The following is a 26453-nucleotide window of genomic DNA, read 5'->3' as shown; positions in this document are numbered from 1 at the left end:
AGATGTACTTTTGCAAGAGTGCAAGTTGGAACAGTCACATCTTTTTATAAATGGCCTGAAATAAAAAAAGATATTCCTTTAAGAACTGAGCACACTCTTGTGGTGCACTTCTGATTACTTGAAATTATATCAGGTACCAGATAGTTTTTATGGTGTATTTAAAAAGCCTTAGGTGAGAAGTTAGTGTAGTCTTTCTTTTGCCAAATATGATGCTTTGTAAAAACCTTGCTTGTGGGCTAGAAAGAGGCACAGATGTATATTAATGATGAAGAAGATAAATGGAATTAAAGGTGTTTTATATTGTCTGAGCTTTAGAAATTATGTGCATGAATATTGCAGTATAGTGAGTTTGGAGAGTTACCATAGTCTGTATGTGATTATAAACAATATTGTGTGAGCAGATCTAGATTGATTTTAGAAGCAGTTTAGATTTCATTAGTGCAAAATAGTAATAAATCTGAGTTTTTTATAGGCTGATGTTTTACTGTTCTATACCCCATGGATGTGGAAGAGCCCTTTCAAGGACTCTTATTACAGATGTAGAAGGTGTCACAGCAAAACTGGAAATCTTCACTACAATTTTTGTACTTTTTTAAGGGAAACTTGAGAGGGAGTCAAAACAAATCAAAGTATTACATGATGATGTTTCCTAAAACCAGTAGTTGCCTAAAAGTTTTACTTTCTATTAGGATTATGCTATGACTGCTAAAGACTGTTCCCTGTTGCATAAAGATGATACAAAGCTTTCAGGAATAGGAGAGCTTAAAATTACAACCTTTGTAATGTCCCATTTTCTTGGATGGAAACTGCGAAGCTGTGTATGCCTTCATCCCTGTCCTAGGCTTGCTTTATTTTTGCAATACATTAATGCTTCATAGTATTTATGTGCTTCTTTGTGTGTTACTGGGTGGTAGTCAAATTTTTATATTTTAGGGTATTTTGATGGAAGATAAACCTGGCAGTTTAGGAACCAGTAATTTCAGAGTTCTCCTCAAGGAAATAGAGAATCTTGTTAAATGGATTCATACTGTGTTCATGCTATGAATACATCACATTTGGACTGTATTTGCTTCCTAGAGTCTTTTAAATATTGCATTTTGTAGAACCTGCAATTCTTTTAATAAATATGATAAGCTGTTTCTGACTCTGAATTAGGAGCGTGTGTTATAAAGCAGAACAGAGGTGGAAAAGGGCATCAAACACATAAAACCAAACACCAGTGTCTCTGCACATTATTCTTATAGTTCTGAGTGTAGCTTCAGAAAGAAGAGATCAGATTTTAATTTTGAAGGATCACTAGAATTGCTTTAATGTAGCTGGTGCTGAGGCTGGTGGAGAATCCGAACTCAAGTTCAATTAATTAAAAGCAACTCTATTAAAGTTCTTCTGTCAATTACTCTGGGCAGTTTTTGGGTCTGTTAATCCTGTAGGAAGCATTAAAGAAGCTTGGATAGAAGAATAGCTTTGGGTTGATAAAAAATTAAATACTATAGTACAGTTTTCTACTTCATGTATTTATAATATCTCAAGTTTGAAGTGGAGGGCATTGCATAGGCCAGTGTGGGAAGAATGAAGATAATTGAACCAAATGGTGGCACCTCTGCTCTTTTTACTGGTTTTTGTGCAATTCTGAGTTAAGGGAAGGAAGATGTGCAGTGGATACAAATCAGTGCTGATCAGGGCTGGGCTGATCTCAATTGATAAGGAATGCTTATTCTGCTCTTTATTTGCAGATAACATTGACTCTTTTCTTTCAGTTTTATTTACTGAGGGGTTTCATCTAAGAAGCATGAAGTGACAGCCTGTATTCTTTTTGTTTGTGTGTGCTAGTGGCCATTAATAATTGAACATAATTTTCTTCCTGGGGAAGAGAAAAAAGTGAAAGAAGAAAAGGCAATCATAATGTGACTTTAGTTAACTATAAACCTTCTAGCTCCATACAAAGAACTTGGATATAAATGAAAGAATGAGAAAGTATTTGAGTGTGAACTTGTGAAATCTTACATTTTTCCTTTTGCTGATAAATTAGTGTAACCTTTTAGATATCTTGGAAATAGGAAAAGCTTAGAATGCTTTCTGTAATTTATGGGTTTTTAAAAACTATTTTTACAATTGTTTTACACAGTATGGCAGTTCTTCTAGCTAAATTGAATGTCTCTAAGATTAATTTTTAAGGGATTCTTCTTGCCTTCAGAGATCCAGACTAGAGATCATTGCTTTGTCATTGCCTCTGTTACTGAAGGTGATGAGAAGGTGGCCTCAGTCATATGGATTATGTATATATATAATTATTTTTTAAAAATCTGAATTACTGACAAGGGACAAAGCAGAAACAGGTTGTCTCTATAGCATAAGCTTTTTGATGTTTAAAGTTATGCAGTAATATAATTATCTGAGTTGATTATGGAAAAGATAATTTATATTTGCTATCAGATGGTAGGAAGCAGAATGCAAACATCACACCTTGTAATTTATGAGAATTGAAATAAACCTTGATTTATTAGCTTGGCTGACCATTTAAGTGGATTGTAATGGTGTTTATTTTGTGTTCATAACATAATTTACAGTTTTACCATAGTAAAAAGTGAAGGATGCTCTGTGCTAGATGCTTACTGATGTGGCTTTTTATTGTTGCTTAGAATTATCTTAATTTAGTTGAACTTACTTTAAACTCACTTCTTATATTTTAAGGAGTAAAATAGGTGTCAGGACTTTGGTAAGAATTTTTTTTTGGTAAGAATTCCTGTTTTTCAAAAATGTTTAATTTCTTCTGGTTATAAGTAAATCTGACAGTTCATCAGTAAAACAGTATGAAATAAAAATGAGAGGAGAGCTGAATCGTTAATGCAAATAATTTCTCAAATAATTATAAATCATGCAATTTCTTTATTTTCTGTATCCTAGGATACCAGATGGTCCCATTGATCAGGGACCAGCTGCAGGAAAGGTACATGCTTTAGAGGAGCAACTTCTCAAGGCCAAAGAACAGATAGAAAACTATAAGAAGCGGACAGGAGATGGTTGGTAGATAAGTTTTCTTTTATTTCTAAACCAAGTTTTGGTGTTTTGGTATTTCATATCACAGTTCTATTGGCTTCTTAACAGGTAATTCAGCTACAAGTACTGATACTTTTATGCTTTTTTTTTTTTTTAGTAGAAGGCCTTGGAAAAGACCATGAAATACTGAGGAGGAGGATTGAAAATGGGGCTAAGGAACTTTGGTTTTTCCTCCAGAGTGAACTGAAGAAGTTGAAAAGTCTAGAAGGAAGTGAACTGCAGACACGCATTGATGAATTTCTGTCTGATTTGGGTCATCAGGAAAGGTACTTGCAATAGTTGGTTCTGACCTTTAATTTAACTGTCATTATCTTCTTCAAGATGCATGGCAATTATATTTTTCATTGTTGTCAATCATCAGGCCTCCTTATTGTTGGAGTGCCTTTTGTATTATATTAAAATATTCTGTGTGAGTTTTGTTCATGCTGAGCAAAATTAATCCAGGAATTGTTAAAAATTCAGTGACATCTGTCTTTAAGCATATTATAACTCTGTTCTCAACAGGGCTGCAACAACACTTTGTGTCTCATCAGTAAACAGTTACATAAAAATAGTTGAATTACTAAATATACTATCTTAAATCAATGCCCTGAAAAAAGACAGTAATAAAAAGGCAGTAATGTAATAAAGCAAGAGCCTTTGAAAATAATACTAATATAGTAAAGGTAAAAAAATCATAAGAATTTTCAATTCCTGAGAAATAATGCAAACACTATTTAAAACATAAAGACAATATGAATTTGATTATTAATATGAGCAAATAGTATAGGCCATTAAATTTTGTAATTTAATATTCCACAATTCCAAAATCCATTTTGTCACAGATTGATTGAGTTGAAAGTGAGAAGGGACTATTCAATTATTGAGAGTTATTATTTATATGAAGGGCATGATTAAATTTCATCCAATTAGTTCTTTGCCAAGTGCAGTTTTATATATTTGACTGAACTAAAAATAGTGCTTGGCTGAAGCAGAATTTTCCAAAAGGCTTGAGATCTTCACTTGAACAGTGAACTGGCAGAGAAGCTGCCACTTCCCTGGACAGTTTGTTTCAATAACTATCTCCTGTCAGAAATATTCCTTCTCCATAGAAGTTATTTCTGCCTGGGCTTCTTGAACTTTAGGTCATGGATTCTTATGTACCTTTTAAACTATCTCTGCTAAAAACTGGAGCAAGTAATTGAATACCAGACTTTCTGACATCTGTCATGGTAACAAAATCACTTGTTTGCACATTATTGCTCTGTTTATAAAGCCAGGATGAGGCAGTCACCACAGTGAAACCTTAAATAATGTTGTGTGTGTTTGATGCCAGAAGGTTTTTATGTTGCCACCTCCCATGATGAGTCCTTTTCCTTAGTCCTTTCCATTCTACACCAATGATTAATTCATTAATTTTAATTTGCAAGTTTCTGCATATCTGGCACTGTTATGTTCACATCTCTCTATACTTCAGGATGAGATGAAACCCATTCTGAGGTGCATAAACTGCTTTGCATTGAATTATAAAACTGCTCTGTAGACCTCTGGAATTTATGAGATGAATCTCTCTGTGATACTGAAAGAAGTTTATATATGATGCAAGCAACAACAACTGCTTATTTTTTTCCTCTGAGGATTTTTGCATTGAGTACAAGTATTCTTTCAGTTGTCATGGTGGTTATTAAATACAAAATAATCTGAAGTCTGTTTAGTCTTAGTAATAGATCTGTGTAAACCTTCCTGTCTGGTGAGGTCCTCAAAGAAGACTAAAGTCATTTAAACTAAAAGCAAACAGCCATAAACTAGTTTTTATTAAACTGAATCTAGGCAATCTTTACAATATAGAAATTCAAGGGAATTTCATTAGAAAAAAACAGATACAAAAATAGTTCTACGATATTCAGCCTTTGTTTCTGGTGCATTTGCAATGTTGCCCTCAAGCAGTAGAATTCTCTTGTGTTGCAGAATGCCCTTCTTGATTCCCTCTAGTCCTGAGGAAGTTTTTTCTTGCATCTTTGAGGTCAAGCTGCAACCTTTTGCTTTACTCTTTCGGTGGTGTTGTGTGAATTGCAGGGAAATTCCCAGTTCTTTGTGTGCACATCCTCTGGCATGTGATGCACTGCTGTCTCTGGGGTGTTCTTTTCCCTCACAATGCACAGTGGCTCCCTAGGGAAGGAGCCACTCATCTTCCCTCCACACTGTCCATCTGCTCTCTTCTCTGAAAGAAACATAGCATAAGTTTGGAATGAGCAAATCAGATGTTCTCCTTCACTCTGTTTTTTTTTTTTTTCCATTTGTTTGGGATTTTTGGTTGTTTTGTTTTTTTACTTATTGCCTGTTTTGTTTGTTTGGTTTTTTTTTAAGTACATGTGCACTTTTTGAATTTTTTAAAAGAGATTAAACTGTTGCCAAATGCTCTTTTGTTTACAGTTCTGTCTTAAAAAGTTATATTTTAGATAAATGGAATACTGCAAGTGCAGCTGGTATTACTTACTTTCATAAATATATACATGCATGTAAGTATACATAAAGATATCTCAGAAGTTTTAATATGTGTTATAATGTTTGGATTAGAAAGATTAGTGTTAATTATAAGTACTTAAAGGAGTTTTCATGCTGTCCTTATGTGGGAAAGCAAAGAGGTGGGTATAAAATGATGAAGTAGTTATGTAAGGAAAAAGGCTAATATTTATTTTGTTTTGTTTGTGAGGAAAGCCTGCTGTGTCATAGATTAAGACTTGCTTTCTAAGAGATGATAAACTTCAGTTTTCGTGGATTTGGACAAGAAGTATTAGAGTTGTTTATTAATCTGGGTGATGTTAAGCAAATTGTTTACTGCTCCTATGATAGTGCTTCTTGTTGGATGCCTTAATCACTGTTTGTTGGCTCTGCCCTAGGAGCTGTTGGATTTTCTCCTGGAGAGTGCTGGTCTTGCATATGTTTTTGTCAAGTATTTCAGTACTGGTTCTGTTTGAGAAACAGAAGAATTTCCTTGAAAATTACATAATTGTATTCTCGAAGTTGCTAGAGGGAAGAGGGCTGTTATGACTAAATTCATCTTAACATTGGAAAGACTATTTGATATCGAGTTATTAAAAAAGAGCAAGTTAGTCCTCTAGTTGTCATGGCTGTTTCCTGTGTTGACAAAAGTTGTTTGCAAGGTGGCTGTTACTGAGTTAATTTCATTCCTTTTCCCAGGGAGTAGCTGTCATTAGGGATTTTGTGGTAACTGGCCAACATTTGATGCATAGTGTTTGGACAAATTTTCACATTATTTCCTTTGAATTACATATTTTCCTTTGAGTTTTAATTTGTTGATACAAAATTTTTAGGTGGTTGAGATTTTTTCATATGACTGGAATAAATGTCTAGACTGATTGTTAAAAACACCCACCCTTCCCTCTTTATTTTGGCAATCAAATGCAGATAAAACACAGCCAGATTTTTTTCCTCCATTCTGCTTTGAAGTGCAGCTCCAAGGTTTATTTTATGATATGAAGCAACGACAGCAACAAGTCAGATGTTGTTGGTCAGTGAGCCAACAAGTGCAAGTCCAAGTTTGATGCAGTGCAATCTGCAGTGCCACTGTGTGAAGTTTGTTGCCATTTTACCAGCTGCAGTAGCCTCTGGTCACCCTGTGCAGGCTCAGCCTTCCTCTGCACTGAGCTATCCTGGGCTCAGGGATCACCACTCCCTGTGCTTTTACCTCTCTGCATGGAGCGTGGCCATGCAGGGGGATAAAAATGCCATGGGCTTTGGCATTTGTGTCTCTTCTAAATCTGTATTAATAAGTTATCACAGTGATCTGTCACACTCAAAAAAACCCTAGCAGGTGTAGCTAGAAAATGAACATTTCTGAGCAGTAACAATCAAAGGAAGAAGGTCTCTGTGACTGTGTCTTAAAATAGTCCTGGCTTATAATAATTTCTGCCTGATAACACCTATGAATTTTTCACTTCCTGGTTTACTTCAGGGTTTTGAAAATTTTTTTAAAAGAAGATTATGGATACAGTCTGAACACTCTTTCATGAATTCATAACATTTCCTGAAAATAATTTGATACTTTTTATGGTTTCTATTGAGCAAAGCTGCCTTTACCTAATGTGGTGAGTCATTGAGGCTGTGTAAGGACACTCTCACCATTTCTCTTACCTCAAAAATTATCAAAGTAATTCTGTTTCATCCATAAGGCTGATTATTAAAACTAAGCTACTGCCTTTTCTTTGTCGTGGTCACCATGGCCAATAATATAAAAAATAAAATTTGGGCAACGCTTTTTTTCCATAGAAATAGGAAAAATTACTTAAGAGCTGAAAATAATATTTAATGGAAAATATATTTCTATATACCTATAGGGAGAGTATACTGGTTACTTACATCACAGGTACAGAAAAGACTTTTTTAAGGCTAATGAAAGAGCATTTGAAAATGGTTTAAAATGTGGCTATACTATGTGGTTGCACAGCTGCTTTTAGTGATAGAGGAATTTTTTTTTTCATTTTTTAATATTTAAACCATAACTTTGTATTTTTGCTTTAAACACCCAACATGGTTGCATCCTGATTGGGAGGAAAAAAAATATTTAAACTCACAAGAAAATGCATTGGTTTAATTTTCCAGTATGCCTACTAGCTTATGTGTTTTCTATAAACAGGGAAACTGTCTTAAGGGGAGCATACTTTATCTGTTTAACTGAACTATATCTGTTCAGTTATCTGTATATAAACCATTGTATTAGAACTAGTCCATCATGAGTTCTGTTCTAATTCTCTTTAAACTGGGTGTGCATGTTACTGTGAGTATTATGTGTCTTTAATAGTTACTGATTTAACTGGTTACCTGGTGATGCTTTAAATGAATTTTTATGCAAAGCCACAATAGGGTGCTTCAAGCTCAGTTACCTTCTAGAGGAAAATCCAGTTTATATAGTTTCAGTTTAGAATGTAGATATGGTTCTTCCAGTTGATTGACAGAAAGTGAGGATTACTGCTCTGAACAATTTGGGTAAAATATTTAATATAACAATAGTAGATGCTATAGTCAGTGTATCTGTTACCCTATGTAAAAGCATGAGGATAAAGACCAGAATGAGTGTACGAGAATAAAACTACAGATCCCTAAATCCAGTTATTAAATTAGCAAGAAAGGTTTGTCTGATAACTCTGCTGATAAAGATAGGGCTGCCCTAATTTGATTTATCTCAATGTTTACTGCTTAAATATTGTGTCATTGGAAATAGTTTCCTGGTAGGGATATGCAGCCTGCTCCTCTCACTTATGTACAAGGGCTCTCTTATGTAGCCTTGGCTAATTGGGTTTGTGCTTCCAGTGCTAACAAGTGCTGCCAACAGCTTGACAAGACCACTTCAAATGCTGTTAGGAAATGTATTTGTCTTACCCTCACACTGGTTTTTTGGTCGCCTCCCAAATTTCTCTGCCTTTGTTGTGTTGCTTCTCTTTCTGGTGATCAAACTTGTGGTTTATCAACAATTTCAGGCAATAAATAGCAGCATCTGAAGTTCAGATGAAAGTAATAAGAAAAGTGGTTCAAACTTACAACTTTAGCACTGTTTTATGGAGCAATGTTTAGGAATATTAAATATTCTCAATCTATGAAACCAACTCTGAAATAACTGGTTCTGAATTGGACCACCTTTTACTTTTAGAATAACCATTAACGTTTCTAGAAACACTTTGAATAGTTTGTCTCCAGTTTTCTATTTCTTCCCAAAAGCCACAGAGATGAAAAAAAAAATCTTTTCCAGGGTGATACTGTTTGGACAAAATCAGTAATTTGGACTAATGTGCAAATCTTAACAAATAAATGTCATATAACATTTTTATTTCCATGATGATGAATTCTTTATTCTCTTATTTGGTCAATGAAATGTTACAACCCTAAGGAGAGAGTCTTTAATGTATTAGATAATCTCACTTTAGTATTTGATAGTTTCTCAAAATTCATGTTTTGTAGTATGGACTTGCATGGCCATGAGTCTGTTTGGAATTGTTAATTCGGAATTGCTAATGGGTATGGAACATTTGTCAGATGAAGGACTCAGTCTATCTTAGCTGCTGTTTGAATTGTGCAGTAGGAGGTGGCACGAAGAAACTGATTTTGAAGCTACAATTGAAATATCTCTTTAATTTGTCTTTGATTTAATTTAATCGTCCAATTTAGTAATGTTAAATTTATTTTCCATTGCTGTTTATAGGTCAATAATGACCGACTTGTACTACCTCAGTCAAACAGATGGGGCTGGAGATTGGCGAGAAAAAGAGGCCAAAGATTTAACAGATTTGGTACAGAGAAGAATAACTTATTTACAGGTAAGAAGATAGAGCTTTTGAATCAAGGTAAACTTTTTTTTCTTCCTATGCAAGCTAAAACATTGCAATAAAATAATTACATTGCAGTTTAAAATTAATGTTGGTATATGAATGAATTATGTAGAAAAGAAATTATTACATTTGTTTCAAACATTATTTTATATGAATATGGAAGGTAGTATTCCAAGGCAATTGGGGTTTGTATTTTTGGTTTTGGTTATTTTGGTTTGTTTGTTTCTTTGTGGAGTTTTTTTTTTTTTGGATCCATGGTTTTTACTGGGTTGTACTTACTGGTTTGAATTCTTCACTTTATTGTAAAAGATAATTCTCTGGTTGATTTTTAAAATTTCATCCTTTAGAGTATTGAAATGCATAAATATGTTTGCATAGACTTCAAAATACAAAAGTCCTTGTATCAAACTTCTGAACTAGCAGCCCATTTTTAAAAACATAAGGAAGCAAAATTGAAGTGCTTGTATAGTGTATTGTCTAGTCCTAGATTGTTTCAACAGATCTTTGAGACTTCTCTAGATGCTCATTTTTTTGTGTGTATAAGGCCTTTTTAATATATGTGCTTGTGTGCGTGTATAAAATTTAAATAAAACTTGATCTGAAGGTGCTGGGACATTTTTTCATGACTGCATGCAGCTATTTGTGTAGTGATCAAAAAGATACTTAATGTAGTCTGTTTAATTTGTACTTGGTTTATTTTTTATGGCATGTGCAGCTGTTTTGTACGGTCACTCCTAATGCCTGGTCTTTTCTCCTGTGTAAATAGCTGAATTTTTTTCTCAGATTTTCATTATTTCACAGTTCAGCTGTTGGAACCTTCTCTTCTGTGACCAAGCTATGTGTATTTGATGCATGTTACATAAAAAAAGACACCCTTCTGAGAAAAAACATCTCCCTAAATTGTGCAGGAGTCATCACTTTATTGTACTGCTTCAGCTCCTTTCTGAGAACTGTTCCTTACTTTTTCATTTTGGTACTGCTGTTTGGCAGTAATATACTGTAACTGCTTTTCATGCTGATAAATATAGCCTTTCTTTACCTTTTCCTTGTCTTTCACTATCCATTTGTTGCCCTATTTAGTAATATAACTGTGCAAGTCATCAAAAAGAGCACAAAGTTATTTACTTTAACAAATATGCACCAAGCAGTCAAATAGTTCTAAATGATACACATTTATATACCTTTATTAATAATAAAATTGTATTAAAAAGAAAGTTAAAAATTCAACAGTCCTTGCCCCTCAAGTCAACACCAAAAAGAATTATATGGGACATACTTATAATTGTTTTTTTAGTTAAGTATGAAAGTTCTGCATAGCTTTTTTCTGGTACATGTTGAACAGTGACAGCTGCATTATTTTGGGACATCTCCCTGGGAAGTCATTTAGCTGAATGATTGTGAATAGTGATGACTGCTACTTCATTTGGATGACATTACCATAAATTTGATTTAATGAGGCTACACATAACTAGTTCCCTATAGTTGGAGCACCATTTAAAAAGCTAGGACTTTATATTTAAGGAAAAGGCCTTATTTTCAGAGATGTTTTTTTATTGAACAGTCGAAGAGAATGTGCAAGAGAAGTCAGATAAGAGCACCTGTGGTACTGTAATCAAGTGAATAAATGATTATGAAGGCAGCAGTTTTCTGTCCCTTCTCTTTTGTGCTTATTTTTGTTCTGTTTATTTTAGGAAGTTTGTGATTCAGCATGCGGTCTTGCAATAGCAGAATATTTTTGCCTCTAATTTAAAACAAAACCAAAACTTTTTGTTCAGCTTTGAAGGTTAAAAATAAAATCAGGTGAGAAAGGTTACTAAGTACTCAGCAACACTTCAATTATATTAGTCATGGTTTGCCATATTCTAGACATATTCTGCCATACTGTTTAGCTGGGGCTTTGTATGTATGCAAAGAAAAGAAAGTTGGTCATAAAACTTTTTTCTGAGCTTTCTGGACTTTGCAGTATTTTTGGTGATTTAATGTGTTACTTAGATTTTTTCTAAGTGCATTTTTTAAAGGTGTGTTAAATCCTCTCCCTCACATTAAAATTACTGATTCGTATTTTTAATAAAAGTACTTATGCTGAAATTACAAGGACAAAAAACCAAGGCTCTTTGCATACATGCAAAGGGATGCCTCCCATACAACTGTAATCAATAAAATCAAAATTTTATTGTATGGTTTTAGTATAATAGCCACCTAAGAAAGTGTGATCACTGCTGATATATCTGCAGGAGGTTTTCTCTAGGATTGAGGAACACAGTGTGTTAAAGTCCATCTGCATGCTGGCATGTTTTGCTCAAGCTGAAACTTGTGTGTCGTAGGAGGGTAGGTGCAAACTGGAGGAGTTAACATTAGAGGAAGGTTTGAGATCTCTAGAAGAAACTTCTGGTGGTTTGTTTGGGTTTTTTTTGTTTCTTTGTTTGGATTTTTTCTACCCCTAAAGTCTTGAGGGGAGCTGGTCTGGAAAGGAAGGATTACAAATGACATCACAGAAGAAGGGGAGTAGAAGATGGTGAGAATTGCGTTTGTGATAACTAGGATGAGAAACACCCATTTTTGACATATTTCCCTAAAAAAATGAGATATTTCAAAGACTTTGGGTGGGACTCTCTTCTCCAGCAGACTGTGTAGCATCAAAGGATAAAATATTTATTGAACATATGAAAAAAGAATAACTTTTAAAATGAGCATTATACTGTGTTTGTGAGGTTACTTAGTAGCAGAGTTCTTTCCCACTCCACTCAAATCTGTTGTGATTCATTGGAGTAAGAACATTTCTCTGAACTGTTCTAAAGTCATTAACAACACAGTCATTTCTCACAGAGTAAAATATGTTCAGGAACATGGTTTACTTTTGCCAGTTTGTCATGAGTTTTGATGACTGGGCACTGGAAGGTGGTGAGGCATTGAGGCAGCACTTAGGACACGATTCCCATCTGAGCCTGCTTTCTGTGAATAGGCCAACCAAGAGCCCTGGAAGAAGAATGCAGTGGAAATCTGGAATTTTGGGAGAGCAACAGTGTATGCCCATGTTCTTCGTGATGAAAGACCATTACATCCATCTTGCCAGTTGCAAAAAATCTACTTTTATTTTAGATGGTATTCTCTTCCACAGAAATATGTAATTCTAACCATTTTGCTATTCTGAAAATTTGTTATTTTTTTCAGCTGCACCGTTAATAGAAGTCATTCAGAGGAGGGTAAAAGGTGTAAACTCTGTAATGGCTTGATGATCTAATCTATATATTGAAGTATGTTTTGTGTGATTGGTCAGCTATAGGTTTTTTGTTTGTTTGGGGTTTTGTGTGGGTTTGTGTAATTTTTTTGGATTTTTTGGTATTTGTTTTTACTGCAGTTGTGTGGCTGTTACATTATGGGCCTTGACATTCGTGGAGGTTCCTTTCATCCCTCTCTTGATTATGTAGATCATTAAACTGGAGATGGGAGTGTGATGAGCAGTGTCATTAGGGTTGAGAACAGAATGTACTACCCATTCAAATCAGAGATTTATAATCCTTTTCTGTGACTTTGTGCCAGGAGGAAAACTCTTTTGTCAGTCTTAATTGGTTTTGAAATTGACTGTTACCCTTTATCAGCTCAATACTTGTACTGTACTTGCTTTGGTTGGTAGTTTTGGTTATGAACACCCAAGCTATTCTGATGCCTGAAATGTAACTTTTCTTCCTTTTCAATGGTAATAATTCCACCTTTTCCTGGAAACACCAGTTGAAACTGCAATATATCCAAGTATCTCTACTTCACCTTTTCTTTTAAAATTCTCAATAGACAATTGAAGCTCAAATACTGCTTTGGCTTTTTGCTACTTGAGTATAACAATTTGAAAAAACCCACAATCATAAAAATATTAGTTAAATAGCATCCTTTTAAAGTCACAAACTAATGCTAATATATAGTTTTCAGTTAAGTCTACAAATAATGATAAAACCCAAGTAAGTGCATTATATTAACACTGGTAAGTCACACTATCAAATTATGTTTCATTGTGTGATTATTACTTAATTTCCATAATACTGTTCATAAGCTATTATACGAAGCTTACATATGCATGAAAGAAAGTAAGAAGGGCACACCTTGACAATACTTCAAGTATGCCATCGATTAAATGCTTTCATTTTAGAGGACACAAACATTTGAATGCAATGGCAAGTGTAGAAAACATAATCTATGGGCATTTTCTAAAAATTCACAGAGATGATCCCTTTCAAAAAGGATAGCATTGTGGCTTTACCCAAGCTGGCAGCAAAGTACCTGCAGACATCACTCCTCCTTCTCCCTGGTAGGACATGGAGGCAAAAAACCCCAAACAAATTAAAAAAAAAACCCAAAAGGAAACCCCATTATGGGTTGAGATAAGAACAGTTTAATAACTGAAACCAAGCAAAATATGTTAATATTAATGACAATATTAATAATAAAAATATAATACTGCTGATAATAATGATATGAGGAGGTATTTTTTAATGGAGATATTGCTATGAGGACTTGTGCAGAATACTAGAAAGGCCTTCTTTCTCTTCTGAAAGACTGTGGGAAATACATTTAATATAATTTCAAAAGATACCTGTTAGGTTTAGTCTCAAGTTATCCATTAAATGTGTGATGACAGAAGTACTGGTCTGAGGAACAAAAATTGGGAATGGAAATCTTATTTCATTTATTGTTTTCATACTTAGTTATGCTTTGAGTCAGGTGTATTTAAAATGAAAAAGCAATGCTGAAGGTATAGCACATGTTGTAGAGTTTTGGGTTTGTTTTGGATGTTTTATTTTTCCCTCCTCCCCTTACCCCTCTCCCAGGCTGAATTGTTGTCCCCTCCTTTACTCAATTGAATATACAAATTAATTTTATTTTAAAGTATTTTAGGACTCAGAATATTCAGATTATCTTTAAGATCACTTGAAGGAGGGATCTGAGTTCTCTAGACAGGGGTCATTGTTTTTTGAAGATTTGATTGATTTGATTGTTGTAAATTTACAGACAATTTTATTTAAAGTTGTTTAGATGTGAAAGAAGCAGAATTTATATTGATGCTCAAATATCAGTATTCTTGCACCTTATCTGAAACTTTCATCCTAGAGATTTTGTGGAAGACCTTTCTGGAATTTAGAAGTCTGTCTAGAGCCAATGAATACGTACAGAAAAGTACTCTCTTTTATATAAAGAGAAACTTCTGTTGGTTATGATGTTGTGTTGTCCACATACCTAAAAATTCCTCGTACCTACAATTATTTATTAGTTTTTGCTTTTAAACATAGCATTCATGCAATGTATGGATTTGCCTCCTATCTTGTGGTTTCCTGAGTTGTGGACATATGAAGTATGTTATTTTATGGAAAGTGTATGCAGATTAAAATTCTGTCCTTTATCAGTCTGCTCAGGTATGGTGTTTTACATTCTGTATTTACTATGTGGTCAGTAAGCCTGGGAAGCAGTTCTTTAATAAGCATTTGTTTTATTCTGTATGTTGTAGACAGGTGGAAATTTTCTTTTATTGGATGACATGCATGCTTATTGAAAGAGAACTAACAAACTTGAAAAAATGCCAAAGGAAAAAGCATTCCAACACTGAGAATCAGGTTGATGAAATGTGAACTCGGAGTCCAAATGTTGGCTTATTCTGACAGATTTACAAATGAGGAAGTAATTTAAAATCTTGAATGTATTCTATTTTACATTAGGATAGTGAAGCATGTTCAATAACTGTTCACGTTCACAGTGAAGAATTCACATAAAAGTTTCATGGAGCTGATGCTTGCTCATCCATTTTAATAGGAGATGTATTATAGCAGGACGGCTCCTGTGATTTATGACATTCGCCAGTTTTTCAGGAAAAACACAAACCTTTGGTGTATCGTTCCTTCAGCTCCTCTTTTCCACCCATCCTTACAGAACCCGAAGGATTGCAGCAAAGCCAAGAAACTCGTGTGCAACATCAACAAGGGCTGTGGCTACGGCTGCCAGCTTCACCACGTGGTGTACTGCTTCATGATCGCCTACGGCACGCAGCGCACGCTCATCCTGGAGTCGCAGAACTGGCGCTACGCCACCGGCGGCTGGGAGACCGTGTTCCGCCCCGTCAGCGACACCTGCACCGACAGGGCGGGCTCCACCACCGGCCACTGGTCAGGTAAGCCTTCAGCACCCTCACCATCCCTCCTGCAGCTCCATCCCTGTAGCCGTGGAAAGGGGTTTTAACCCTTAAATGCGGCGGAAATAAGATGCGCAGCTACGTGGTCGTCTTTGATGACAGGAAGAAAGAGACAAGTTTATTTAGAAATACACTTGGTTTTATAGCATGACTGCAACTCCAAGAGTAGAGAAAAGGTGATTGGCTCAGAGAGAAGACACCCCATTCCCAGGGCCTGGTCACACACCACAACAGGTGTTCTATCTTTGTTATTAATTCCTTTTTATTTTGACCAAATTATCAGCCTGGGAGAAATTCTCCCTAGCCTTGAGCTGGGCCAGCTTATCGGCTGGGAACAGAGCTGAAAAGCTCCAGCCTGGAATATTTCTCAGGCTGTAATATTTTACTTTCTCAATATGTGTCCCCCACACCCCCATGGAATTCACCTGCTGCCTCATCCATGCTGTGCTGAGCACGAGAACCGTGATGGCAGTTGTGCATCTCTTGCATCTTACTTGCCCTTACTTGCCCTGTTGTGTCGAAAAAAAATAATTCCTTGACAAGACAGATCTGCATTGGCATAGATTTTTAATGCAAATTTTTGTATTTGACATTTAAATCATAATTTTTAACCAGGCTGCTGCTGTGTTCTCTGCTAGATATTAATCTAATTTTCATGGGAAGAGAGTATTAAATAGAGGCTATTGTTAATAAAATTGTTAAAAAATAAGGGATGTTGCCAGTATTGAGCAATAGAACTATAAAAGAAATGGTATCCAATAGTCATTCACACCTCAACAAAATAAACAGTTGAACTAATTCCTGATGTGAGCTGAACAGATCTAAAATTCATGTTGTAAAAACAATGGCAATGTTAAATATCAATTTTATTTGTATATCAGCAAGTTGATCCATTTTAATATCACGCTGAACAATTTGCCTAGAATAAGTAAATGGGCACTGATGTTTGGAGGACCAGGTGGATTTGTTTGTGTCAAAATAAACAGTGTTTGTTTTAAATGGCTTCTTTCTCCATGTGATAGATAGTCAAACATCTTTTCACTAAGGCACTGCATACCCAGTGCATATGGAATCTTAAAGTAACTATTAAAGTTTTACAGGTCTGAAATTAACTTGATCAGATTTATAAAATCCAGTTTACAGATTGCATGTAAACTTGTGTGTTTACACGTTGAAACAGCATCTGTTCTTCAGAGCTTCAAGATGCTACAAAACTTAGCTTTGACAATTCTGGTGGGTTTTCTAAATGAGATTTTTTTGCAAAAAATGTTTCTTAGAAATGGTTGGATGTTTTATAGAAGCAACTATAAATGGACGAGAGTTATTGAGAACTCCAGATGAAGTTTTATTGTGTATGTGAAGTTAGTAATTGAAATGACAGTCTGGACATGGCTCACAGCAGACTCCTCTCTGTGACTCCAGAATTTAGATGCAGGCGGTTTTGTGAGCAACTTTAGAGCTGGAAAACAGTGCACTCATGCACACGTGGCTTCAAAAGATTTTATACTTTCATGAAAATCTGTTTAAATAGATGATGATTTCCTGCAATATAGGCTCTTGCTGATGAAAATGCAAATAGTGCTTCATTTTAGGTCCCTACAGTTTGTGTTCTTTTTTTTTTTCCTTTTCAATTAGTTTCTAGATCAGGATGAAGAGTTTGAAGGCAGAGCACATAGTAGTGTTTTTATAGTTTTTCTCCCTACGAATTCTGAAATCAGCATGGGATTTTCTAGATTTTCAAAATAAATGTATTAAAACGCATTGGCATTTATCAATTTTCATTTTTAATAAAGAAATAATTTCTCCTATGTAGCGTAGGGTTTTAAAATTTTGTAGAAGTTATGTTTCAAAAATATTCATACAAGTGAATAATTTTAGCAAGTGTTCAATGTAAATTAGGAAAATAGGCCAACAATTCAGGAAAATATATCCTCTAAGAGAAATGCTTTCATGTAATTTGCAGACCTGAATAGATAATAACTTAGTAAAATATGCTTCATGACAAAATTGTTTAAATTTATGCATCTGTCTTTTTACTTTTTAATTTAATTGCTGCTGCTTGACAATTTTTAGTTTCTGAACTTTATCTTCAGTGAAACAATTTAGATTGTAATACCTTCTCCAAAGAATTAAGAGGCTTATATAAGCTGAGAATAGATATAATTCTGGAATTTTCTTTGTCCAGTCCTCTCCTAAGTAGGTATAAAAGCTAAGCTTGTTTTTGGAATTTGGGAAGTCGAGTGAATTTTAATGAGCAAGCTGATATTTGCCTGATAGCAGAAGATTAGTAAGACCTGTTCTCATCTGTGAAGAATTAAGGGTCAGCTTAATTGTCTTGCAGGAGTTGTTCTTTGTGTTTGACGTGGTAGTTCTGGAATCAAGTTCAGCTTTTCTGGCTTAAACATATTACATGACTGAGAATTCTATTGCAGATTTCTGTAAATGCAATAGTTATTTTACACTGTGGCATACGTTTTCCTTGTCCTTTGTCATTCTAGAGAAAAAAAAATCCGAAGAGATGGTTGTATATACACTCTGTTTAGTTCTTAAATTATATCTTGCCTGTAATTGCATCTTTCATGTAGTTTGTTTTTCCTTTGATATCTCTGGTCAAACTTTTTATGAATAATTTAGGTAGGAATTTTTATAAGAAGCATGAATGATTTGCTAGTAATGAGAGCCAGAACGTAGAGAACTTGAGAAGACATATTTATCGTGAAATTTTTGATTAATTTTCTTTAAATTAATTAGTTAGCCGGGTCATAATGTTCTGTTATCATTGCTGCATGCTAAAACGGAGCCTCTTATAATTTTTTACTTGCTGATTTATGATGTTATGGTGACATTTCCCAATAATAAACTGAAAAAGGTCTATAAAATAACTAGATTTAAAAAATCATAAAATAAATGAAAAAGAAAACAGATTCATAGGAAGGACAGGTTATAGAAGTCATATCTGTATTTCAAGCTGGAGATGTGGAGGTAAAGAAGCCATCTACATGGTTTAAATAACAATATGTGCTCCTTCCCATAAAGCCTAAAAACCAGAAAGATGAAGGATAACTTGAAAAGGGAAACCTGAAACAAAGTTTCCTGCAGTTATCCTTGAATATTGATTTCACTGCCTCTAACTATGATTTGATGAATTAATGCTTTTGAGGAAGGGATACCCAGGGGGGAGAAAATGGCAGAGCTCTTCATTTGTTGGTAGTGCCAGCTTTTAAGTATTAATTGAACTACAATCTTAAAATATGAATTAACTAATATGTTTATATGTATAATTCAAGAACGAGGATACTGTGGGTACACAAAATGAATATTTCATTTATTGAAGCCTATCTGGTAACAGTAATCAAAAAGACTAAATAAAAATTGCAAAATCAAACCATAAAAACTTGTACAGAATTAATTGCAATAAATTAAAAACTTTCACTCCATGAACTAGATATTCCTTGACAGTAATTTTTTTATGGAAATCAGCTGAATATTTTATATTGGCCTAAAAAACCCTTTAACTTGCATACAATTGTATGAATTATGTTTTGCTCCCATGTCTCACTCTTATTTATAAAAAGTTGCAGATAAAATGGATTCATTTCTAGTTCTAATTCTTAACATTGTTTTTATACAGGGACTTTCATTATTTACATTTTAATTCAAACATTTCTGTGAAGCAAACTGGAGAACAGTGATTTGAGAGAACAGTGTAACAGCAACCTCTCTGAATTTTCACTTTTTTTCAATTGTGTTAATCTTGAAATCAAGTTACTGATATTGTGTAGATTTTTTTTTCCTCAAGATGCCTTGTAAGATGCTCTATGTAAAGACATTTGTCTGTGTAAACACATAAATATATTTAGGAAGTGGTAAATCTTAAAAGGACTTTGGAATTCTAATGAGGTATGTCTGAGTTTTCAGAGCAATGCAGTAGCCTTAAAGAGCTAAGTGTGATCCTTATTCATGACTATGTGGAGGGTTATTGAATAATAGCAAAAAGTTATTTTCATCATGCAGAGCAAAGACAGGCTGCAGGACATTCCACTTCTGTTATGTGGCCTTCAGAATGAGTATTGATAAATAAAGGATTTTGAGAAAAACCTACACTGATTCAAGGACATAAAAATCTGCTTTACGGTAGGAAATTAAAAAACATAGTTCTAAAATAAAGCAAGTTTTAAAAGCTGGTCCTGACACATTTTATAGGTATTTCTATATGGGAAGTATTTCTAATTTTAGACAAAGATGTGGCTGGACAATTTTGGTTAGAGATGAGGTCTGCTTTTTAACAACAACTCACTGCTGCTGTTGACCCCTATTATGGCAACTGGTCCAGAAGTAGAAAAGCAAAAAAATTGCACGATCTGAAATTGGAATTGCAGGAGATGCTGTCTTTTCTTGTAACTAGTTTTATTTCTTTTGGGGATTCTTAACACAGAAGAATGTTTGCCTTTGGTTTTTGAGTGAGTATGGGTTTTTTAAAATTTGTTTGTTTTGCAGTGATACTTTTAATATTGTCTTACAACTTGTGTCACAAAGTTCACTTGTGCACTCCCAAATCTGCCACATTAAACTAAATTAATTCGTATTTTAAGGAGGTTGTAATAAAATACATCTGCGTGTTGTTTCATGCTATAATCAATCAAGCCAAGTTGATCCTAATTAAGCCATTTATGTGGCCTAAATGTACCACTGGCTCTCATCTAATTATATAAGGAATTACATCAAATCTATTCTCGGTAAAACAATGGTGTTGGAAGATATTTTGCATGTCAGTAGCATCTTTTAACAGGATAGGAGATAAATGGGAAATACTTTCATTTAAATACAGCCATTGTCTAGTAAATTTTCTAATAGCATAAGTAAAAATGTCTATATATCTTTAAAGGTTGATGTATATAACTGTGCTATCAAAAAATGTTCAATAAGCAAAATCGTTGGGATTGTATGCAGTGAATTCTCCTTATGTCATTGCCAGTTTAGGTTAAGATTTGATGTCTGTGTAGAATGCAGTTGAGTGGTTGATAATAGTTCCTTGCATGGGCAGGACCATAAGCAGATTAGCAAACATGTTCCATGAGAATTCTTCAACCATGTTGAAATGCAGGAAGGTAACCTAAATGTGCACACTGAAATAATTCCTTTCCAAATAGCAGGGGCTTCTTTCCCTACATTTCCTTCATAAGGGAAGCAGAAGCTGAAGCCTTAAAAATCCAAAGAGTGCATAGGGGCAGGGAAAAGGATTCTTGGCTTTGTTCTGTTCAGTGGTAGGAATAATCGATTGCAAATTTCATCACATTCATTTCAGGCTGTCCATGTGAAATATTACACTTTGAAGCATGACTTTCCCTTTTTCCTAACATATTGATGTTGCCCTCCACAATGTAGTAGCAAAACTAGTTACCTGTAGGTTAGTGGTTAATTGCAGACTTTCCTCACAAGCATTACATCATGGAAGAGAAACTGCAGATTGGTAAACAAAGTGTCCATTACAAACTGTAAAAAAGGTTTTTGCTTAACTGTCACCCTTGTAGGAATTGCTTAATAAGCAAAAAAGCTACAAATGTGCTTAACATTAGAGTTTATTTGATTTTTATTTTGAAAAGTTTTTTTCAAAAAACTTTTCACTTGAAAAGTTGTACTGCAGGATGCATAGTAGGGAAAAATAGTGTTTTGTAGTCAACTGAAAAAAAATCAGGATATATTTTTTAATATGAAGAGATGGCATGAGGTAAACTCAGTATGTTAGGTCTCAAACAAACTGCAAAGTTTGAAATGATAATCTGAGTTGTTTGGCTGCATAAATGTCAATCCAAACTGAAGCATTGCTAGGTTTTTGGGGAATTGTAACCTGCATTCAAGTTCTGAATAACTTTCTAATGTATTACACTGGTCATTACAACGTTCTAGTTAAGTAATATTACCTATTTTTAAGTCATCTTTGAAGAAGGGTTACCTGAACTGGCAGCTGTGGGGTTGAAATCAAGTCATCCAAACCTTGAAAATCTTGAAAATGACTACTGCTATTTCCAGGTGGGAGACATCCAGAGCCCTGCCAGCACTATGGGTTATGGCACTGATGCTTGGGAATATATCAATTATTATGGTGGCCATTCTTTCTCTTAGTTCTTTACAATAGCACAGGGCTGGGCGTTTCATTTGTTTCAGTGTAACTTCACCAAGTCCTATAAAGGTTTTTTTGTCTTTTTGCATTTGAGTTATGAATTAAAAGAGAACCTTAAAATGTCAGCTAATTCTCGAGATATATCTCTTGTCTAGATTTAGAATGTTATATTGAGAAGCTGCTTACAGACAAATGGTTCTGAATAAAGTTTTTCCACCATATGAAATAACTGAAAGTTGTATTAAGACTTTTAAGGCAGAAATAATTTCTTGCATTTTATATTTTTGCTTCTCAATCTTTAGGCATTCAGCCCACTGATTTATTTCTAGTGTTGTGAACAGATAAGAAATTTGAAAGGCTGCCTTTTATTGCACTGATCTCCTACCCATATTTGAAGACACACATTAATTTTAACATTTAATTTAATTTAGCATTTCAAATGAAACTAAGTATTTTATATTAAAAAATATTTAATATAGTCCCATGTTTTTGGCATTGCATGTCCATGAATGCGATTGTGCTAAAGTTTTGTAGAGAAATCTTTGGAAGATGTTTTCCTTTATCTGGTATTACATAAATCCTGTGACGAACCTGAACAGGTTTGGGTTTTTTTGCAAGTATCCTTAACTAAGGTAGTGGTTTTAAGTTTCTAATAATGTGTAAATTAATAATAGTTTATTACTGTAATAGTTATGGAGAAAGCATCTCTATTTCTGTGATTTCTCTTGTTTTTTCTTCATACTTCCATTACATTTTCCCCTTTGACTGAAGATCAGAAAGATTTCCTTTTCCATTATTGCAGGCTTACACTCTTGGTTTTCTCCTTTCATGTTGGTAGACCACAAGAAATAGAATGCATCCTTGTTTCTTTCAGATGCATTGTTAAGGTGACGTGTGCCTCACTGCTATGAATCTCAAACAATCTCAAATAGAAGGTTTATTCTTTCCTGCTTTATTTATGGGTAACTAAAATGTCCTTTTGTCTACAAATACCTCTAATCTGGACTTGCATATGGAGGTACTTTTACAAATTCATTGGAAGAGGAGTCCTCCACATGCTCAGATTAAAACAATACAAGATTGGGAGTTATAAACCACTGTCTCAAAAAGACAGTAAATGTCTTGTCTAAACTGGGAGTGCTTCTCCACCAGATGCCTGGACAGCCAGCTGCAAATATTAAGCTCCATTGTCATGACCTGTTGGAAACTTCCAAGTCATGAGATATGAAATATTGTCTTGCTTTTTACATGCTTATACATACCTGTTACAGGCTCAAGTTTATATCCAGTCAGCATATGCATGCAAGAGATAAATCCCTGAAGCTGTTGAAGGATTATTATAAAAATAAGCTATTTTCTATTCCAGAAAAGATAACCTAATATCCAAAGCAAGTATTTGGAACTATTTTTAAATATATAATGATTAACATTAGACTGAAATATGAAATCAGCTTCAGTGGAATTGTTTGAAATCAAATTCGAAATTGGTTTTTCATCAATATAGCTCTAATGATCTTTATGTGTTCCTGAGTTATTTCAACTATCTTTATGCATCTTACTTACAAAACATCAGTTCTGTTTACTTGAATGACTAGACCTGGGTAACATAGCAAAACCCCTTTGCATTTATAAAAGTGTATTTGCCTTTGCAAATACATTTCATGATAGTTTCTGGCAGCCAGGGAATTGGAGCTCCTCTTTAACAGGTGCCCCTTTCATATCCACTGTTTAGATGAAATGGGGCATTGTTCAAAAGCAGTTTGAATATATAAAGATAAAAGAAAAATAAATTGCTAGTAAGCTTCTTGATTTCTACCTGGTTTGATAGTCTTCTGACTGTTCTATGAAGTCCATTTGTGCAATCTCTTCATCTGTAAACTTTCCAGCTGACACGCTGGGTATCTAAACAATTGAGGATGGAAAAAGCTTTACTTTTTAATGTTCTCTCAAAGTGATGTGACAGTTGCCACAGAAAGCTTCTATTAAACGAGGAGAAGTTTTCAGTAAAGTGAAACAGGAATATAGGTCTTTATAATGCAGCTCACCTGAGCTGCTAAAAAGGGAATGGAGGCTCTAAAGGCTTTTGTTTTGTGAGAGACAGGGCTATTGCAAATGCAGAAATTGTTACACTCAGTTGAGACCTCTGTCAGGTCAAAAGGGAAAACATTCACAGCAATCTCATCACTTGTTAGGACAGTGAGAGCACTGCTCATCTTTATGCCATGGTTTTGATTATGGGTAGGATTATCAAAGAACTGGAATAACATGGGAAAATAAATATTACTGCAGGACTGTCACTTGTGTTACAAAGACATGTTGGTAGCTCAGTAGCTCTGAAAGTTACAGTTTTTGCAGGAGCAGAAAAGACTATCATTAAAGTTTTACTTTTTGGGAGGGAGATGATAAAGTAATCTGTTTACAGATTTATTTTAGACAAGTTTCTTGTAAGAGCAAAAGTTTTGTCATTGTGCTTTACCTTTCTATCTGCTCTTTTTCTTCTTAAGTCTAAATCAGTTTAGGCCCTGAATATGGGATGAATTTTGGCCAAATTTGACTAAAATAAATAGGTCTTGTTAAGTTCTCTCAAAAGTCCTCAAAACAGATAAGATGGGTGTGTGTAAAGATGTGCTGAAGCCAACACTGAGGCCTGTGAGGAAGTGAGAGGCAGTGACTGATCACAGATGCCACTTTTCAACACACAAACACAACCCAGAGAGGTAAGGGATGTGACAGCAAGTGAGGGTAGGTGCAAGAGTTGTGCAGGAGAGGATGGGAAAGAATGCAGGAAAAAAGCCTTGGAAGTGCTGGGTTGAGAAAAGTAATAGAAGGCGTGTTGGCATGTTTGAAAACATTTTGGTTCATTCACTCCTGAAGGTATTGTGGACTCAGCCCGTTGAGGTGACAAATGGGACAACACTATCCATATGGCATATGAAACCTGGGAAAAAAAACACTGCATTTTCAGTTTCTTTAAAACAGAATTGCACCAAATTTATTCAACACCTGTCTGCCTTAAAAGGCTTGGTTACATAAAGGGTGATTAAAAAATTAGTAAGTGGAACATTAGTGAGAAATAATTCAGAAACCAAGTTGAAAAATTCTGTATTAAAATTGTACAAAGCAAAAGCTTAGAGAAAAAAAGCATTTCAATATATGAATTGTATTTTACATTGACTACTTTAAAGGAAAAATATTATTTTTACCTATGTCAATTTCATTTTATAATTCAACTATACATAAAGCTCTTATGAGGTAACTTTATTTTAGCTTGCAAATGCCCAGAAGATAGTTGTAGGAGGTGTAGTCTGCATCACAAAACAGATAAAAGCATATTTTTACTTTCTTCTGAACTGGTTGACAGTTCATAAAGGCACACCATAACTTTGCATAGTTTTCATTTTTTACTGTGTCTGAAAATAACAGCAGTGAACTCTCACTGATGAACCCTGAACCTGCTGTCCTTTGCACCATGTAACAGGATTCTCTTGAGAGAATTCAGCACAGTCCCCTCACCATGTCCTGTGCTAATCAAACAGCTTTCCCACCACTCTGACATATCTCCTGACATTGAATTTAGACTTGTTCACTTGGGTAAGGTTCCACATTGGCAGTCAGTGTTTGGTGCTGTAGAGCCTGGTTAAGTAGATCTGTGATAAGTCTCTGCAAGTTGATATCAGCTTAATTAAGTATGTCATAGAAACAGAAAAGCAGGGAAGCTATTCTGTTTTTACATCAGCTTATTCAGTTGTGTTTCTAGCAAGACATATAGAAATTAAATTGAAATTCTCAGTTACATGCCCTTAGCATGGTGTTCTTTGGCATACTTTTAAGGACTTCTTGAAAAAAATTGAAATTAGCTGGTGATTTTTGAAATAATAGGAGAATGAATGATCAAACAGGTTTTCAGTTAACATTGACTAATAGTAGTGATTGCATGGTAAAATGTCAGTCTCCTTTCAGGTAAGAAATTAATCAACACCCAATGAAAATGCCCATCCAAGTGCAGGCATGAGTCAATGTTGAGATGGCAGGAAGTAAGCTTACCTAAAATGACAAAATTCCAAAGGTCTTTTTGAATCGGACCAAAATTTCTCAGGCTTCCAAGAAAAGGAAGTTGATAAGGAAGATAAAAATAGCAAATGTCTTTAAATGGGCTTTAAATGAGAGTAAATTTGAAAGGCAGATAGACAGTAAGGTTATGCCAAATCACAAAAATTATATATGTCCTGAGAGCTATAAAGTGATTAAGGCACATTGGGACACTGCAGCAAAGCAAAGTTATACTTTTTGTAACACACAGAGCTCATTTCAGTACCTAAAAAATATTCAGTGGGTCTTCTGGAAATTAAAACTGTGTTACTGATGTATTAGTATTGAATATATCCAAAAACTGGTAATAAATAAGAACTAGATGGTACACCTGGCATGGGTCATCTGAATTAAAATCAATTTCAGTCCAGGACCTTCCTCCAGAGCACGTTATTATGGTAAGAGTGTTTTCAATATTGCAGCACTTTATGACTCTTGCAAAACCACTCAATCTTTGGTTACTCAGTGAAGTAAAATCCAAAACAGGATTAAGTGGCAGAACTCTGGAAGACAATTATTTAGGTTATTCCAAACTGAAAAATAGCACCTGGAATCGTATGAAAGTTAAGCTATAAATAGAATTATAGTGACAAATTTGACAACTGTAAAATAAATTACACTAGATGTAGTAACTTGAAGTACTGCTGACATGTAAGTTATGTATAACTACTCTAAGAGGTATCTTCTAACC

The 26453-nt window shown here is 34.6% G+C and overlaps 1 protein-coding gene across 5 annotated transcripts in view; it reads left to right on the top strand.

Moving 5' to 3' along the window:
• The window catches only part of FUT8 (fucosyltransferase 8), a 96846-nt gene that overhangs the window by 54462 nt on the left and 15931 nt on the right, over positions 1-26453 (top strand). For 4 of the 5 annotated variants that reach the window (XM_014881897.2, XM_088166836.1, XM_088166834.1 and 1 more), the window contains 4 exons: positions 2905-3020; positions 3155-3323; positions 9254-9368; positions 15294-15531. In XM_014881897.2, coding sequence (XP_014737383.1) covers positions 2905-3020; positions 3155-3323; positions 9254-9368; positions 15294-15531 — 638 coding nt within the window. The remainder of the gene's footprint in view (positions 1-2904; positions 3021-3154; positions 3324-9253; positions 9369-15293; positions 15532-26453) is intronic. The other variant, XM_014881900.2, reaches the window with a different exon arrangement.

This window comes from Sturnus vulgaris, chromosome 6, assembly GCF_052056855.1.
Source record: "Sturnus vulgaris isolate bStuVul1 chromosome 6, bStuVul1.hap1, whole genome shotgun sequence".
NCBI lineage: Eukaryota > Metazoa > Chordata > Aves > Passeriformes > Sturnidae > Sturnus > Sturnus vulgaris.
Note: the sequence above shows the minus strand (reverse complement) of the source record. Positions and strands in the feature narration are given on the sequence as shown.